Consider the following 18,793-nt stretch of genomic DNA (forward strand, 5'->3'; position numbering starts at 1 on the left):
AAAAACAAGATTAGCCAGGCACCGTGGCACACAGCTATAGTCCCAGCTACTTGGAAGGCCGAGGTGGGAGGATCTCTTGAGCCTGGGTGTTCAAAGCTGCAGTGTGCCATGATCAGGCCACTGCACTCCAGTCTATGTGACAGAGCAAGATGCTGTTATAAAAAAAAAAAGAAAACAATAAAAGTATTTTAAGCAGCATATATTATATGTGTGTGGGCGGGCAGCGTGAACTTTCTAAAAAATATTTTCTTAAAATTTCAGTAATGAACTTATGGACCTAGACATAAATTGTGAGAAAAGGGCAGGCTTTTAACCACATAAATGCACTTCATGTAAATCAATATTATATTAGTATTTCAAAATAAATTCCAGAGCATATTACTATCTAACATCTACTGATTTTGTAAATGCTTTCCGGAGCCTTGAAGAGCTCGGGGTTTTAAATCACCAAGCTAACCTATTGGAACAGTCTTCCCATTACATTTGTAAAAATGCTAATAGAAATCTAAAATTCACCTCATGAATCAAACATATTATTACTTCTAGGGAGTGACGAAGAATGTGCCCTCTCAATAACAAATGAATGACCCAGAGGAGTCTAACGGGAAATATCTCAAGAGCCTCTCTATTTGACAACAGCTTGCCTCACTCAGCCTGTAAGACACGGATGGGTGGCATGATCTTCTCCTGTTGTTTGTTTTCTCAGAATGTACATTTTAAAACATAGGAATGATTAAACTTTTAGAAATCCACTTGTCTGCAGAGTTAGCCTAAATGTACCTCTTGAAAAATGATGATTACAGCAAGTTTAGAAACAGCCTGCCCCACCCTCAGCCCAAAGTAAAAGAAAAACAAAATTCTTAGACACTTGTCCAATATCCCAATATCCTCTTTTTTTTTTTTTTNTCAAATTCCTAATGACTGTTCAGTCATCACAGTGAACCTTTAAATTATTTCTTTGCTATGTCTTGCTTTGTTTGTGTAGGACTCCGGCAATATTTTCTCTCAATTTTTTGTGTAGGTACACAGCCTAAAAATGAGGGGAACACAATATTTCTAAGACTTGACTGAAACCTCCTCTGAAAAGCCATTTTAGATCTGTTGGAAATAATCTCAAATTAATTATCTTACATTTTTATTTATTTTTTAATCAAAAAAGTTCTATTTTCTCTACCACTAAAATGTCTACATCTGCATTTTTCACGACTGGACATACAGACTAAAAATACATGAGATGATCTCCTTGAGTTTAAGGTTACCTGACAAAGTCCATGAGAATCAGGGTCCTTAAGCATAAATTATCTACATATGTGTGTGTGTGTGTGTGTGTGTGTGTGTGTGTGTGTGTGTGTGTGTGGCTACTGTTGCTTTTCTGTCATAAGTTCTCATTGGTTAATGAACTGTAGCTATAGAGACACTAAGTAAGAAATGGAATAGGGGGTATTGACGAAGAAACTTTTTTACCAAACATCTAATTGTAAATAATATAAATTCATTTTAGAAGATCAGTGGAAAAGGAATGAAAATGAAAATCACCCAGAATGTATTAGAGAGCTCCAATGGTTATATCTCAAGCAATATTATAGCTTTTCATCAGTAAATACTTGCTACTTTTTCAGTTCTAACAAAATGTTTTCAACTTCTAATCCTATTGTATTCAAACCCTGGGTGTGGGGGAACACCTGAATGCTTTTGAGGGCCAAGTAGGTAACATAAACATGTGTTGAACAGGCTGCTTGGGAACTCTGGCAAATTAGAGAATGGGAATCTCCTTAGAAGTGGGCGTCTTTAAGAATGTGTAACCTACCATGCATACTGTGAACCAGTGTAGCTTCCACAGTACAGTATGTCTGGAGTAGGGGAACAGAGGGAAAAAGCAACATCTTGATATTTTCAGCACCTCACCAGAGACATGAGGTTCAGGTGATTAGCAGAGGGGGCTAGATGTGGTCTTAAACATTTGACACGCCAGACCACAACACCATTTCTGCTTTCAAGATACCTTTCATAAACTGACTGTAGTTGATGGCTTCCGACCATTTCATCCAGCTCAAAGAGCAATTTGGACCTAAAGGGGTACCTCTTGATGAAGAAAAATATAAGCTAATAAGTAAAACTAAAATGCAATAAAAGTTTCCTTTCAGTATTTTATGCTTGTGTTTCGACTTTGAAACACTATAATTCTGGAGACGAGGAAAGGCAGTACTGGTAGTTAATCCTATATGGGATCTCAAGGATATAGGCAGGCTGGACGCGGTGGCTTACGCCTGTAATCCTAACAATTTGGGAGGCCAAGGTGGGCGGATCACCTGAGGTCAGGAGGTCAAGAGCAGCCTGGCCAACATGGCAAAACCCCATCCCTAGTAAAAAATACAAAAATTAGCTGGGCATGGTGGCAGGCACCTAGTAATCCCAGCTACTCGGGAGGCTGAAGCAGGAGAATCACTTGATCCTGGAGACGCGGAGGTTGCCGTGAGCCAAGATCGTGCCACTGCATTCCAGCCTGGGTGACAGAGTAAGACTCTGTCTCAAAAAAAAAAAAAAAAAAAAAAAAAAAAAAAAAAGGATGTAGCCATATAACAAACTAAATCAATCATTCTGTGTGTGCCAGGCAACAGCAAAAGGAGTGCCCATTGTTTAGGAACCCACCATACCACTTCCAGAAATACCACTCAAGTAACTTACTATTCATAGGTAAAATTATCAATCCCTATATACGTGTAGCAGGTATGTAGTAACCAACATGAATATACTTTACCTAGCAAATAAAATCAATGAGAACAGTGAAAGTACTAACAGAAAACCAAGGACAAATCCAGGTGTAGCCCCACATAGCTGTGTAGCTCTGATCAATTCCTCCCTGAGCCTGGCTTCGCTGTCCTGTGAAATGTGGATGTTGATACCATCTACCATGCAGGTTGGTTGCTGGCATGTCCCATGTAGAAAACATACAATAGTCCCGCAATAAATGCGAGATGTTATTTGATGAATCACCATTTGGATAAAAGCCCAATGAATGTTTGATTGTTACAAAACTAATGGAAGTATTAACTCTGAAAGGTGAAAAGCAAATTTCAACACTTAGTTCACTTGCAAATGGTTTGTTATTGGGCTAGCAAGAAACAGAATTTCAAAGGGGGCTGGAATTGATAACACACGGTGACTTCCTTTTATTATATACAAATTATACCTGAAAGTTGATTTCATAAAAGAAAAAAGTTTGCAAGTAAATGGAGTTCTAAATCTCTGCAAAACTGTAAAATTCTGTCATCATTTCAAATTGGGTAATGTACAAGCCAATGCTCACAAGTCATGGAGTATACCAGTTTGAGTTTATCCAGCGCGCCCTGCGTCGAGCCTCAGGAGAAATTTTAGCAACTATAATGATTAAATGTTCTATTAATTTGTATTAAGGTGCGAAACAGTATTCATTGATAGCTCCATAATTGCTTTTCATCAACATTCGTTTGCCAATTTCTCAATTTCAGAGTAATTGAAGTGGTAGGATGCCTATATAACAAATGAAATATGGCCATGGTTACATTACTTTTCAGTGGGAAAAAAAAAAAGCAAGCTTAGACAGAATGTTCAACTTTCTATAAAAATATATGTATAGAAGATCATTTTTGAGATATCTACTGATTATTAACGCAGCTACTCTAAGAAGTGGGGGTTGATGATTCGTCTTTCTTTTTTGTTAGCCTTGGGTCGTTATTTTTAACTTAAAATATGAAATAGTATTAATCTCTTAATAATAATGATTTTAAAATAGAGTGAATCTAAAATATTACAACTAGAAATTACTGTTTTAGAGTGGAAATGGTTAGGAAGTGGGCTAAATCTCTCTAAACCCAGGTTATGGATCAAGGCGCCCCAGGCATTTAAATTAGCTTTTGTGGGCCGCATTTCTAGTTTCTTCCTTATACAATCAGGGCGTCTGGGGGTCTGGCGCGTCCTGGGCAGTACTGGGAACAGCAGCTTGCCCAGGACAGTGCGTGCCACTTCAGAAGAAGCCTTTTCATTTCTCATTTGGCAAAGATAAGCTTCACGGTTTTCCACCTGTGGTATAACAGCTCCACAATTAAGCCAAAACATTCTGCTGGGGGCTGGAAATGCTTAGCCACTAGAAAATTAGCTGATCCCAATTGTTATTTCAATTGTTAAACGTTTGCACTTAATCACTAGACTGAAAGCATAATATTTATCTCGAAATGTATTGGATTCTTCTTCTGGTAGTATAAGTGACTTTGTTTTTCCTTTTCATGTTTTTTATTTACATTTTTCAGGTTTCTAGGAGAAATTTAATCTTACTTAATTAGAAAATGTTTAATAACCATTGTTTGGCTAATATTCTTCTCTATCCTTGGTGTCTCTTAGTACAATTCATTCCGGCTGAGATCTATGACTAAAGCAGTAATTAGCTACTACCCCCTGACACTACCAATCCACTTAGTATACCTACACAGATTTATGTTTAAGTACCCTTGGATTCCCACAGTGTTTTACATAACCTTAAATCCAAAGAGACACCTTATGTGTTTTGTCTCTCAGTATTCATTCAGAAATGCCGGCCTTGAAAAAGCTTAGAAAAGTATGACTTTTCGTATTTAAAATTATATAAAAACAGTAATATATATATTATATTATAAACAACATAGTGGACCCATCTCTACAAAATAAATAATAATTTAAAAATGAGGGGCTGGGTGTGGTGGTAATTCCTGTAGTCCAGCTACTTAGGAGGCTGAGGCCCGGCAGAACCAATAAGGCCAGGGTTCGAGGCTGCAATAAGCCTACAACCGCACCACCGCACTCCAGCCTGGGAGACAGAGGCAGACCCGGTCCCAACCCCCAAACAACAAAACCAACCCAACAAGTGCCTTAAGGATCATTCTTTCAGATATTCCTTGTAGATCTAAAGGACAACCGACATTCTGGACATTGTCAGTGTAAAACAGACTGTGTTTTCAACCCTTTTTGCTACGCTATGTACCTAGCTCAAAATTTCAAGTTATTGAGGGGGAAAGAAAACAACTGTCAGGCTCTTACCTAAACAAACAGGGCCATACTAAGAATCATTAAATGTTCACTTAATGACCCGCCGGGCCTGGAGGAATTGTGAGCCACTGGAAAGACGGCCAGAAAATTCCTCTAACAACATCTGTGGTTGGGGCAAAAGGGGTATGTCTTGCCGTTTCACACGGAGGAAATCAATAAGTTACCTGACAGTTTCTATCTTCGGGGGGGAGTAAAAAAAAAAAAAATTACAGTCGTATTGCAACTGTTTTTCCATCCTTTTAGGGCACCAAAGAAACTCAAGGACTTAGGCCTCTTCAGGTATATTGAATTCTTAGCGTCAACTTCTAAAAATTGTTTTTTAAGGAACCCTGAAAACAGAAGCTGATTGTCATTTTGTATAGGAAGGTGCCACTGCTTTCACCCGTGAAACAATCTAGTGATGTATTTATATAGCAAGTAACTTTCACACTACAAACTACTTTCTCCTAAAAGTCACCTGTCATTTAACTTGGAGGAAACATGGCCATGTCCTTACCTAAAGACTGGTAGAGCTCTGTCATTTTGGGATGGTCCCAGCAAGTTGTTTGAGTCTCGTGGCTAAAACACAAAACATAAAGAAAGATTTTAGAATTTACAATGGGTAGTTGAGAAAAGAGGAAAAACACAACAACAACAACAACAACATGATTTGCTTTTGAACCATTCGGAATCTTTATTTCAAAGCACTTCCATAGTGTATTGAAGAAATGTTTATCTTACAAGCAGAAAGGCCCCTTTCTGCTTTGCTTCCAAAGGGAAAGCAATATAAACATTATTCGGTTCCAGAATGTTTCTTCATTGCATCCACAAATCGATTGAGCTTCAGTTATGATAAATTGACCTTGTTATGTGATCAATAATTGACTATCAGGATTTCTTCACTCATCCAATGTGGAACACTACATAAAGGACACTGACAACTGATTATTACTCAACTCTGTCAAAGAGATACCGGACATTAGTTCAATAAATATAAATCATCTCACTTCTCATTTGCTTTCACTGCCCCTGACATTTTCCCATTACTTTTTCTTCTACATATCCGTATCTCATATCCATGATACCTGTATTTCATTTCAGCTTAAGGTATATCCAGTGCCTGACTAATATATCGTAACTTCCTTCTTCCCATTAGTTTCAGAGTGTTTTTTCTTTAAACTCAGTACGCTATACACCACTACACCTCTTCCTATATTTACTTGGGCCTGAATGAAGCATTCACAGCTCTGTTCCATTTCTTGAAGTGTGGTTGCTGGCTATCAGCTCCTGCCACAAAAAGAACAAAACACCTTTGTTCCTCATTCAATTACATGAATAAACCCTGGAGAAATAACTACATATACTTTTCCTTACTTTGGCCCATCTACGTAAATCACCACAGCATCGTATTTCTAGTTTTCAGGGATTGCATGGCAGGCTTTGATACAGTAAAATGCAGTTTTGAATGATATTTGGGTACTCATATGCAGAGCCTATTCATAAACTTTGGGGAAAGGGGAGGGAAGGAAAAAGAAATCACTTAAATTGGGTTATTTCAAGAGAACCAGAAAGTATCGAGGTCTCACACAGAAAGAGGAGTCTGGAGAGGCAACAATATCAAATGGCCTTAGCGTATGTTTTGAATTTTAGGGCTCTGTGCCCTACTGGAGGATTAAAGGATTAGTTGATACAGGTAAGTGACCGGCACCGTTTGGTGCTTAATATGTGGTTGCTTTTGGTATCATGTGCCCCTCAAATTGTCATCTATTAAAAGCAAATCTGTTATTAGTTGATTACAATATAGATGTGGATCCAACTGTAGTTAAGTCAATCAAGCCGAAGACAGACCCTTCCTAGAGAGCAAAAGCAACACACTACATGTTATCACCTATGTTTTAAAAAAATCAAAGAACCATCTAAATTGGTTTGAGAAATGGAATACAATCACAAACCTCATAAAGACATACAGAAATCACCCAAATTGTACAACTTCAAAGACCATCCCTGTGATATTTACCAGTCACTGATTGAACAGTGAGGGCTACTGAAAACAATTGGCGAGAAAACGTTCACTTGTGAAGTGCTGTTTCACTGTCTTCCAAATACGTTTGTTTCTGTTTGACTTTTCCACAGAGACAATTCACATTTGAGGACTATAACAAGGGCTTACCAGTTGAGGGAAGGTAACAGAGTGACATTCAAGTCTTAAAGAGCAAGAAGAGCAAGAGATGTGGTCTCTATGCTTTAAGGGGTTTTAGGAAACACCATGTCCAAACCAGTTTATGATCTGGAGAAGGGGTAGGCGGGACTGGTACTTTACATGCACAGCACAAGGAGGCTGCAGCTTGCAGCTTCATGGAAAAAAGTGTTGCTTGTTCTCAGGCATTTCTCAGCTCGGAAAGTGAGTGTATACCAATTCCGTACACAAGTGCAGAGCAAGGAAAGGTTACCTTCTATTGAGACCACCCTGCATTCAGGCCGCCTCTATTTCCAAAGGTCATCCAGATGTGATATAAGTACCAGGGAGAAAGGAAGAGAGAAGAGAGGAAGCACACACATGTGCCCACATGTACAAGGGCTCACACAGGCCCTTACTAGTCACACTGTGTAACAACAATGTCCCATCTCCAGGATATCTGTAAGGACCGTAGCAACTCCTATAGGTCTGCAGAAAAACATTTAGCTGAGCTGATAAGCCTGATCAGACAGGGACAGGGAACCACCATGAAAAGCCACCATCTGGAATGGACTTCAAATTAGAGGAACGTAGTCAAGAAATCAACTTGTACCAAGCACAATTCTAAAAGGGAAGGGAAACAGTGCATACAATTTACAGGAGAATCCCACATAGAATGAATGAGGGCTTCATGTAGCTCCCCAGCTCCGAAAGAAATCTCATGACTGTTGGCATACGTACATTTCTACCTTTTTAAAGACTTTATTTTGAAGGTTAAAATTATGAAAAGGGCTTTAGAAATTATTTTTTCAATGCATCAGTTCTCGGCAAAACTGAAAATCTCCTTTACTGGAAGAAGGAAGAAATTCTAAGCCCCCAATTCCATTGCCCATTTGTGAGTTAAGATACTAGTCCTTGATACATACTATTCTCCCAATTATCTGTGATTCTGTGGGACTTGAATAACAAAGATAAATGAACTCCTGAAACAATTCCAGAAGCTAACCTTTTTCACCTTCAACACACAAACCTTTTATTTTTAAGCAATGCAAAAGAACTAGAAAAACAGATTTAGATTTCACCTTTACAGTCTTAGTTTCACTTCAATTGCAAACCAGTTCTAAGCAAAAGAAGTGAGCACAAGTGGAAAGAAGAAATAAAGGGTGTGACTAATCCTTAACATGAGAAAAATAGTCTTTTAATCATTTAATGCTAAAAATGCTTGGCAACATAGCCGAAAAAACTTCAGATTTTTTGGTAACTATATGATGAACCAAATATTCACTTCACAGCGTGTCAGTATTTTCTACCTGTGGTGAATCCAGAGCCCTCCTCAGACACATTTAACCCTTCAAAATAGATAGGAACTATGACTATGGACTGGATGAAATAGCACAAATCTGCATAACTCGTATCTATCTTGTACCTTGAAGGACAAACCAATTTTTTTGTCTGTGATCAATACCGATTTTACAGCTTCGTTTCTTACTCTGTGTCTGCCTTCAAAAACAGTAGAGAATTCTCAATAACTCCATGAGAAGAGTCCACATTTACCTGGAATACGCAGACAATCCAGAAAAACATGGTGTGCTAGGGAGGAGGGAGTGGAAGGGTGGGTGGCACTGTTTTTGGTAATTGTCTCTTTTCTGCATTTCACTCTCCACATCGGAAATGCTCTCCCCCATATACCATGAACAACCAAAAAGGAAATCCTGAAACCTGTTCACATGTTAATGGGTACATCTTTGTTTGGCCTTTCTGAGAACAATAATGTTCAACATAGATCACAAGTCTGTATGGACATTAACACAGAGATCAGCTTCATAAATAATTCTTAGAACGCTCTTTACATCTTTAAAAAATGTTATTGATTTTGGCCCTGCTGGTTCCAAAGCCTGGCATCAGATATGCCTCTCTGAGCAGTATTTATATGAAGATTTCCCCTCTTCTTTGTACAAACCATGATAATCTCTCCTTTTCCCTTTTATTTGAGGCTGTGATAGGACCCTGATGCAAATTAAAATATAAAATCATCGACTATGACAAAAGACCCCGGCAACATCTACTTGTCAATAATAAGAAATTAAAGCATTACTCTACTGAGCACAAGGCTGACCTAATTTCCTACCGTACAATTTAAATTTTCTCTCACCTTCTTTAGTTTCAAGTAGTGTGCAAGGTTATTATAACTGCCTCAGAGCTGTTCCTGCTGTCAGTGCTGGAATAATCAGACTTATTGGAATTGCTTTTTTAGTTTCTTAAAAACAAACATTAAACACTTACAAAAAGTAACAAATATCTACTGCTGTGGCTGGGAAAATGGCAGTTGCCTAATTAAAATAAGATTTCTGCTGCCACCATTGTTATTTGGTACTGAAAATATTCCGAACAGTTGTCTTTTTAAAAAACTATCTGTCCACTACTTCCCAGGGAGAAAACTAATCACTATGCAGCAATATAAAAAGGTAGCGTTCTCTTGCGATTTGCAAAGGATTAGAGTTTGGCTTCATATCTAATCTGGAGCCCATTGATCCACACACAAATGATTTCCCTTTAATCTGAGGATCAGACTCTTTTTCTAGAGGAACCTTGGCATTTGCATGCTGAATTGTTGAACTTGGCTTGCATTGCTGGAATACTGGCAGGGTGTAGATGGTAAAATATATTTTAAAGTTTCTGCTACCGTGGGGCAGGGGTTTGGAGGGGTGAGCATCAATATAAGCATCAGAAATCCATTCTAGTTCCAATTTATTGTTCCCTGGGATATTTGCCATTTTATACTGTTTGGCTAAAGCCAGGGCAAAGATGATTGCCTCGGTGGCTGTTCCAGCTGTTACTTGTCTTCCGTTCTATTTGCTTTTCAAGGTTTAACTCCCACCCACCCTCAACTTTGGCCAAAGCAATTTCTTTTCAGGGTCGTGTCCAATCAGAGATCAAACAATGATGACTGAAACCAATTCCACGGTGTTCAAGGGTCAGAGGACTTTCATACAACCGTGTTGCTTCATTTGCTCCTCTCGCTTCTCCAACAGCAAATGTATCCTCCAAAGAGGGGCTTGGGTAAAAGGCAATAAAAAATCTAGGCAAAAAAAGAAAGGTTGATTGGGGGTGGGGGGTGACAAGGAGAGGTGACAGGGATAAAGCAGAGGACCAAAGAGTTTATTGCCCAAGGAAAAACGTAGATTTCTCTTAAAGACGCCACTTAAAAGTTCACCACTTAAATCGGATGGATTTTTTTCATGATGTAAAAACAGTTTATAATATTATGCCTCCCTCAAGCAACTAAACCCCTTCAATTTAAGGCTTCAAACTTAACTTCAAATTTGACCCAGCGAAGTGTTCTGCCCGTTTTATTGCCGTGCTCGGATTGGGAGCGACAAACTTTGCTTGAAGATGAGCACAAACACCTGGAGAAATGCGAGAGAACACCCTAGAAATGACTCCACACCCAATCCCAAAGGGGGGGGGGGCGGGGAAAAAAGCCCAAACAAAAATCCCCCCTGAAATCCTTGACTTCTGAGCTTTAGTTGTTCTTTCTTTCCTGATTTCTGCAGGTCTTGGGGCACGGAATGAGCACGGTAGAAAATGCAGCGAGGGAAATGTCAGTTGGAATCCTCGGAAGAAATCAGGCAGAAAAGTTGACCTTTTGGCACTTGCAGTGCAATGGAAGGTAGCGCCGCGTGCGCCCCTTCCTTCGGCGATTAAGAGCGACGATTTAGGAACAGCCAGCCTTGCTCACGTCCACACTGGCAGACTGGAAAGGAGCGAAAAGCTCCCCCGGCCCCAATCCCCGCGTGAGGAACGCGTTATCCCCTCTGGGGACGGGGAGAAATCAGCTTTTTCTCTCCCAGCCCGTCCCAAAGCCGAGGGAAGAGGTTCCCCACTAGCCCGGCGCCTGGGGAGAAACCCGGGGACGCACCTGCAACCGCGCCGCGGGAACCCGCGGGAGAGGTTCCTAGACGCCCAGCTGCCCGGCGCCCCGGGTCCAGTCGCCGCGCCTAAGTTTTGACCGCCTCAGCTTGCCCCCTGCTCGCGCCACAAGTGCACGGATTGCGGCGATGAGACGGGGCCGGGGCCTCGATCCACTTACCCTTTGAGCTGTTCCCTCATGGCTGCAAGGGCTCCGCGGTCGAGGGTGGGTACGAGTGGAGGAGTGAGCTTCCCACAGCCGCCGGGCTCCCCGAAAGTGGAGCGCCGCCGCCGCCCAAGCTCACAGCTGAAAGCACTGCGGAGGAGCCGGCGCGGGCGGGCCGGGGAGGGGGCGCTGCGGGCAGACGGGGCGGGGCCGTGTCGGGCTCCGCCCCCACCTAGGGACCTGGGAACCGGGACACCCAGAGACTGGGCAGTTGAGGCTTTCAAAACGGAAAGGAAAAAGAAAAGAGAAAGAAAGACAGAAAGAAAGAAAGACAGAAAGAGGACGGGGATTTAAGGTAGACCCAGGAACCTGTAAGTCACACACTACTCTGCTAACACCTCCTTAAAGCCTCTAGCAAGACTACTTGTTGCCTAAATAAATGACCCAGGTGCAAATGACCTCATCCCAGATAATTAAGAGTGTGGCCTTGGAGTTTTCTTTTTTTAAAAATGAAAGAAAAAAATTATATACATAATTCTCACTCTCCCTTCCTCCTCAGTTGAAGATTAAAGTGGCCGGCGATAAGGACGTGAAGCTAAAAGGGATTGTTAAAAAGACTTTGTATTTGGATTTGTGACATAGCAGAGGATCTCAAAATGTAGTCCCTGGGAATAGCAGTATCAGTATCACCTGCGAACTTCTTAGAAATGAAAATTCCCTGGGCCCAGCCCAGACCTATTGAACCAGAAACTCTGAGCATACTAATGTTTGAGAATCACTGGTATGGACTCTCTAAATTAAGACACTACCACCAGTGGTGTTGCACGGTTTGGTCCTTTAGTATTCTTTTAGGAAAATCTAGAAAGAACTCGTTTCCAATAGAATATTTTATTGGAAAAGTTACAGGGCCTGAACAGTTCAAATAATTCCTATTTTAGAGTTTGCAATATGATGATAGAAGTTAACTACACACAATTATTTCAAGCTTGGAAATATTCAAAAGAAGAAGAAAGCCTTCATTAGCATAAGAATTATCTGCAAACTTCACATAATACCTTAGATTAGCATCCAAAGAGTATCTTATGATACACCGTTAGTGATACTTTCACTGTCCTTCTTTGTCCATTTATTTTGTTGGCTTGCTTTCTTTTTATTTTCTTTCAAACATTTGCTTTCCACTCTCCTTTCTGATTGATTCATTCCACTTCAGTCTACAGTTTAAATGTGGTCTCCTTTTAAAAATTTATTTCTTATGGGATGGGGGTCTCACTGTGTTGCCCAGGCTGGTCTCCCAACTCCTGGGCTCAAGCCATCCTCCCACTTCAGCCTCCAAGTGCCTGCGATGACAGGTGCACGCCACCACGTCCGGCTTCTTTTTAAATAATCCTTTTCTGCTCAACATTTTTTCCCCTAGAATGTTTTAGGTGGAAGGACACCCATTTTGCTTTATCTAATGCTACAGCATGGCAAAAGAGGCAAAAATAAAGTATGTGGACAAAAGCAAAAGGGAATGCCAGGATTCTTTATTACCTTTAACAAACCAAATAAAAGGTACATGTTATCATTAAAGATATGTGCATGTAAGTATGATCGGTATTGCTATTTTTAAGCAACCATGGCACTTCTTCTGGCATTCTGGCTCATACACTGAGATTTCTTAGTGTTGCCCTTTAGCAATTTTTAGCTAGTGAGTTGTGGAGGCAGCTGCTATTACGGTCTGAGGGGGGCACACTAAGATTTGCTTTGGCTGAAGTTGTCCCTTGGTCTAAGAGTATATTCTAGGTCTGCTCTTATCTTTGGGGAAGAGGGATTAGTGTCCTGTAATGAGGAAGTGGTGCCCTTTGCAGTAAATCAGAGACAGCAATCTCTGTGTCAGTGTGGCAGATCACTTAACTATTGTTTATGTTTATTTCAACTGAAAGACACAAGCCTCAGAGCATGGACATTTGTAAATATTACAAATCGATAAAAGGATTTGTAACACCTGGATAGTAAGACATTTGTCACTCTCTTTCTTTCCTGTTTTTGTTTATTTTACACTTTTAAATTACCTGCTCAAAATTCAGGAGTTCTGACATGCTTCTCTATAAATGCTTAAGTCTCTTTTCTCAGTGTCCAATTAGAAAACTACTGAGAATAATCTGTTGACAAGAAAAAAGAATGGAATAAGAAATCACTATTCAGACTTTTTTTAAAAAATTGACAGATGGCAATCCTCAAAAATACATCTTTAAGTTCTTTTTTAGACTGGAGTTATAGGCACTTGAAGACTTGTTCCCAAATCTTGATGTCATATTATAATTAAATACTGAAAGTATTATTAAGAAATGACATGGGCATCACAGAGACTATTTTGTTGTCAATTGCAGTCAGATTATGAATTTTGCTTATTAGAGGAAAGCATTTGGAAAAGAACATAACTGATATACCTTCGTGTCATATGTAAATTATGTAGTGATGCCATGTATGATAATATATTAATTGCTCATTTATAGTAGATGTTTCTTCTTCTCCTCCTTCTTCTAATTATTATTATTATTACTGTTTTGATATGAACCACGGACATGAAAAGAGCCTGCAGCTCTGCTACCAGAACAAACTTCAGCTAAAATTTTGACTTCAGAATCAGCCATGACTTGCTCGTTCCCAGTACCACCGCCTAGAATGGTGCAAGGATTGGAACCGGGGAGTCCAGCTCCAAGACTCATGCGCTTAGCTATTCTCCTAGGCTGCCATGAAGAGACGCAGCTTCTTTTCCTGTGGGAAAGGTCTGTGTTTTTTCTAGTGTGCTCATAGACAATCTCGCTGATGGCTCAGAGCAGAGAAGAGTAAATTTGCTAGAAATAGAGATAAAGAAGAAATGAAATGGGACAAGGTCAAAGAAGGCGACCCAGTAAATTTTCCCATAGCCCAAACTCTGGGCTTTGAACCACTTAAACTTTGAGAGTATCTTTAGAAAATAAGGGCATCTCTGACCTAAGGGACTGTGCAGGATACTTCCCCATTATCCCCTCCATCTCTATTCTTTGTCCTTCTCCATTCTGCTCTGTGCGCCAGGAGGTTGGACCTCTGTGGGGACATCAATCAGGCTTTCCTGCCATTTGGCTTCCTTTTGCTTTCAGCCAATTGGGAGGCAGTGATGAACGGCCTATAGAAGGAGAGGAAAGGACAGGAGGAGAGTGATGTTTGGGTATTTATTCTTCAGGTTCCCTCCTACTGATCTCGGGCCTGGGAGCTGCTGAGTTCCTTGACCTGCAGCTCAAGTCTTGTTGGCCAGTCCTTTCCCACAGCAACAGCATTCCACTGGTTACGCAAACCATTCCTCCCTTTACCCCTTTGGGCAAATGTTTACCATTCCTTGTTTTGTTTTGTTTTTTCTCCTAGCCTGCCTAGAGCCTCGTAAATAGCCTTTTCATTATACTCTCTTCAAGTGTTGCATTTGAATGTACCATCTGTTTCTCCCAGGACCCTGACCAAACTGAGACCCATCCAGCCAAAGCCACCCTCTGGGGCAATAGACTGGATGCTGAGTGGGGACTACCGATAGAGGAGAAAGTCAGAGCCCCCCACACTGGGGCTAAAAAGCAGACGAGACTCAGTCATTGGATAAATATTCATAAAAGCCTCCACTGTAGGCCCACAAAGAGTTTCTGGCTTTTGAGGGTAAAGGCAAATCAACAATTATGAATGGTGACAACAGCAGGTGTGAGGGTAAAAAGGATGCAACCAGCTTGTTCTTTACAAGAGCTTCAATGGTCTGCTTGATCTTTTGGAGAGAATGTCAAGATAAGGGTTAGAAAAGAGAAACGGTCAAACTGGAAAGGGCTTAGTGTGACAATCTGGAGTTTGACTTGTATTCTGAAAGGTATGAGGGACCTTTTTAAGGAAGAAAGAACTAAAGCATGAGTGTGGCTCTGCCAGGTTTGTCTTTTAGAAAAATCACTCAGGCAATGGTGTGGGGACTTGATCAGAAGACAGAGTCTGGAATTCAGACATCAAGTACAAGGAGATTGCAGTATGAGGAGGATCTGAATTATGGCAGTGGCAGAGGAGGTGGAGAAATGTTACAAAAATGTTCCAACTACAAGAGTCTTGACTGACTGGATGTATGAATGGAAGAGAAGGAAGAAGTAAAGCAACAGTCCTCAAGCTTGACCGCCCTTTGGAATCACTCAGGGGTTGTTAATAAATTTAGATATTTGGGTCTCACCACCATGAGATTCTAATTTAATTGGTCTTGGACATTAGGATTTCTAAGACTCTCCAAGTGATTCTAATATGCAGTGAAGGTTAAGGACCATTGTCCTTGAGTGACAACCAAGATTGGATGAGTAGCATTCTCCAAGCTAGGAATTTCAGGAGGAGGGGGCAGAAGAGGGTTAGGAAAGAGATGATGAATTCAGTCTTGAACATAATGAATTGGAGGTGGTGATGTAAAAGTGCAGGTATCCAAGAGACGGTTGGACATTTGGGTCTGGAGCTCAGAGGGAAGATGTCTGAATTGGAGCTATGGATTTGCAGTGTACTGTTGGAAGGGTCTTGGGTTCAAATGAGCCCATCTAGTGGAGGGTGTGAAGGGCCAACAGCTGAAGCTAGGCTGTTCCTACCTTCCACGAACACATCCTTTTCCTTTCTGGGTTGCATGTGGTTTCAATGTTGGTCTGATGTTAGCTGTGTAAAAATGAGGAGTAGCATAGGAAAGGACAAAGACAAGGAATGGTTTGAACTGGGTACTTGCCTGGAGGGATGGTCCCGAGAGACTTCACCAACTCCTATGGTTCAGCTTCTCTCTAGCTCTAAGAATCTCTGTCTATATTGCCTTGTGCTCCCTAAGTTTAAGTATAACCTGCATCACTTTATAAAAATTCATTTAGAGTATAGGTATCACTTCAATTAAGTAGAATACATATTCTATAGTAAAATGTCAACATTTGGGTGTACAATAAAGATGTAAGAATTCCATGTTCCTCTTTGCATGGTACAAGTACTAACCATGAACAGTGATTCAGACATCTAACAAATGGGTTGGCTTATGGTGAATCATTGCTGGTTAGGGCAAATACCATAGCATACTAATTGAAATATATATAATAATCCCCCCAGATCAATCTGAAACCAACATCTTCTGGATGTAAGAATATCCAGCCAGTTCACATTAACCAGCAAATGAAGAGGCCTCTACCTTCAGACACAGAGCACTTCACACCCACACAAAAGCCTATTTTTCCGGGCCCTGTCTCTTTAGGGAGGCAGAGTAAGCCAGGCTGAGGAAAGTTCTCTCTGAGCCAGCTGCCATCTAAACCAGAGATTTCACCAGACAGGTTCCAGATAATGTCGAGCTCTGCTTCACTCTCACGCAGTTTTCTTTTAATAAGATTTCTCAAAGCTTCACAAAGCCACCTATATCAAGCTGAAATCTAAAAAGATGTGAATTTTAGCATCTTCACTAAAATAAAGCCATACTTCATTAACCTCACAGGCTGACTGTTGCTTCATGGGAAAGAATTTGGAGTACCTATTAGCCTGCCAGCTATAGCGATAACCCATGTATATGACCCACACCACCTCCTGCTAAAAATGGATCACTGGTTAAGGTGGTTCAAGTTTATCTGACTACAGCATTCCTGGTCTACCTTAACAACAGCTCAAATTTGTAACTATTTGTCTGCCTCTCCCCACCGATTGTGCCAAATAAGAGGAATTTCAAAACTAGGCAGAAATTCTTACACTCTGCATAATCTCTCTTCCTCTTCAGCTACAAATAAGCCTTTGTATTCGATTAGACTCACAGCAGGTGAAAACCCCAATTAGTGAATTCATTCTGAGGCCTCTTTCTACCTTCCTCCTACACATCGCATTTTTTTTTTTTTTAAATTGGTGAAGTCTGGGTCTCTCCTCCAATCAGCAGTAAATTAACCCTTTGATCTATCCAATCAAACTATTTACTGCATGAAGAATTTTCATTGCAAAATGGGAGAATGTTGAAAGATTCCTCCTTCTTGACTCCATAAGGGAGGTTACAGAAAATTCTATTTTATCAGACTTTATTGTTTTCTTCAAATCCATAAATAGTCTCAGATTTTCTGATCAATCTAGAAATTACAGTTTTTCTTTCTACCTGAAACTCACAATCCCAATATCATCTAACAAAAGATTAATGGACAGTCTACTACAAGAGAGAATTACTTTTTAGTTATGTTCTTATTTTGGTGTATTTGACGTGAGAAAAATATATTAAATTTTAGGTTAAACAGTATGCTTTGGCCTTAGGAAAGGCACAAAGTCTATATTTCATACTTTGTAAATATTTATTTGTCAAAGAAAATTTATCACTGGACAAGGATAGAGGTCTGGTTAAACATTAAAAAAAATCAAGGCAGCTTTAGTTCTTAGAGTGATTTACTTATACTTTGTCAATTGCTTCTCTGGAAACAATTCGCAACCTAGTTTTATTTATGAGCATATGATTAAAAAAGAGCAGCTTTGTCTTTTTTAATTGTTTTAGTCCTGTCACTTTTCCTGAAACAAGTCGTAGCACTTATCCACAAGAAAATACTGAGCATATATCAAGTAGTAATGCAGCTTTTAGAAGTAGTCATCTGTTACTGTCAGAGGTTCATTTCATTTTGAGTCTTTTTAATTAAAATGCAAAGTTCTACATACATGCCTGCCTAAATTACCCCTTTCTGAAATACTCAAATTTCATAAAAAAATGTTAAATGTTAATGTAACCATTGTTAATACTGTAGACTTGCTTCTTGAGATTTGGAAAAAAGTAAACAAAGGAATTACCAGTCAATTAAGAGAACAAGGAAGTCATCCTAAGTCGAAACAGATAAGGAAAATGTAATAATCAAATGCTACAGATGAAGACACCAGCGTTTTTTTCTTTTTTCCTGAGATGAATATCTACAAGAATCACACTCTATCAAAAGCAGCTTCCTTAATCTTCAGCAAGCGTAGCTGTGTATTACAGCAAAGGCATGAAGATAGAGGGGCAGAGTGTCCAGACCAATTCTACCCTTTAGAGGCGGGTCACTTAACCCTTTACCGGCAAGTCACTTAACCACTTGGAAGCTTTTGTTAATTCATCTATAGAATGAGGATAATACTGCCATATTGTGGGTCAAAATGACATAATGACTCTGACAGCAATTTGAAGGCTGGGGAATGCTGTGTTCATGCAAAGCAGCCTGTCAGGCAGGTATGATTTCTTAAAAGAGAACTCAGTATGTTCAGGAATAGTTAGGTATACAGAACAAAATAAATTCACTTTAACATTGCATTTTAGATTGTCGTGTGAAGGAAAATGAGAGGTCTGAGTTTTAGTAAACTGCTCTTTAGTAAACTGCTCTTTAGCAGTTTATAAAAGGCACCTTTCCTCTTCGCTTTTTACATTTAAGAAGGAAGCAAGTAAGAAAAGTAAGATTTTTTTTTTGCAAGATAAAGCACTAGCTATAACCTAAGGTAGGCATAAAATTCACAGCATTTGCTATCATTCAGTG

At 40.0% G+C, this 18,793-nt stretch overlaps 1 protein-coding gene across 1 annotated transcript in view; it reads right to left on the bottom strand.

Annotated features, from left to right (window-relative positions):
• DMD (dystrophin) overlaps positions 1 to 11,441 on the bottom strand; it is a 153,022-nt gene extending 141,581 nt beyond the window's left edge. Inside the window, exons 1-2 of the mRNA XM_017887669.1 lie at positions 11,304 to 11,441; positions 5,555 to 5,616 (exon numbers count right to left, since the gene is read on the bottom strand). Coding sequence (XP_017743158.1) covers positions 5,555 to 5,616; positions 11,304 to 11,323 — 82 coding nt within the window. The 5' untranslated portion in view covers positions 11,324 to 11,441. The remainder of the gene's footprint in view (positions 1 to 5,554; positions 5,617 to 11,303) is intronic.
• Between the last annotated feature and the right edge of the window lie 7,352 nt (positions 11,442 to 18,793).

The sequence above is a fragment of the Rhinopithecus bieti genome, unplaced genomic scaffold, assembly GCF_001698545.2.
Source record: "Rhinopithecus bieti isolate Rb0 unplaced genomic scaffold, ASM169854v2 scaffold_17701, whole genome shotgun sequence".
In the NCBI taxonomy this organism is placed as follows: domain Eukaryota; kingdom Metazoa; phylum Chordata; class Mammalia; order Primates; family Cercopithecidae; genus Rhinopithecus; species Rhinopithecus bieti.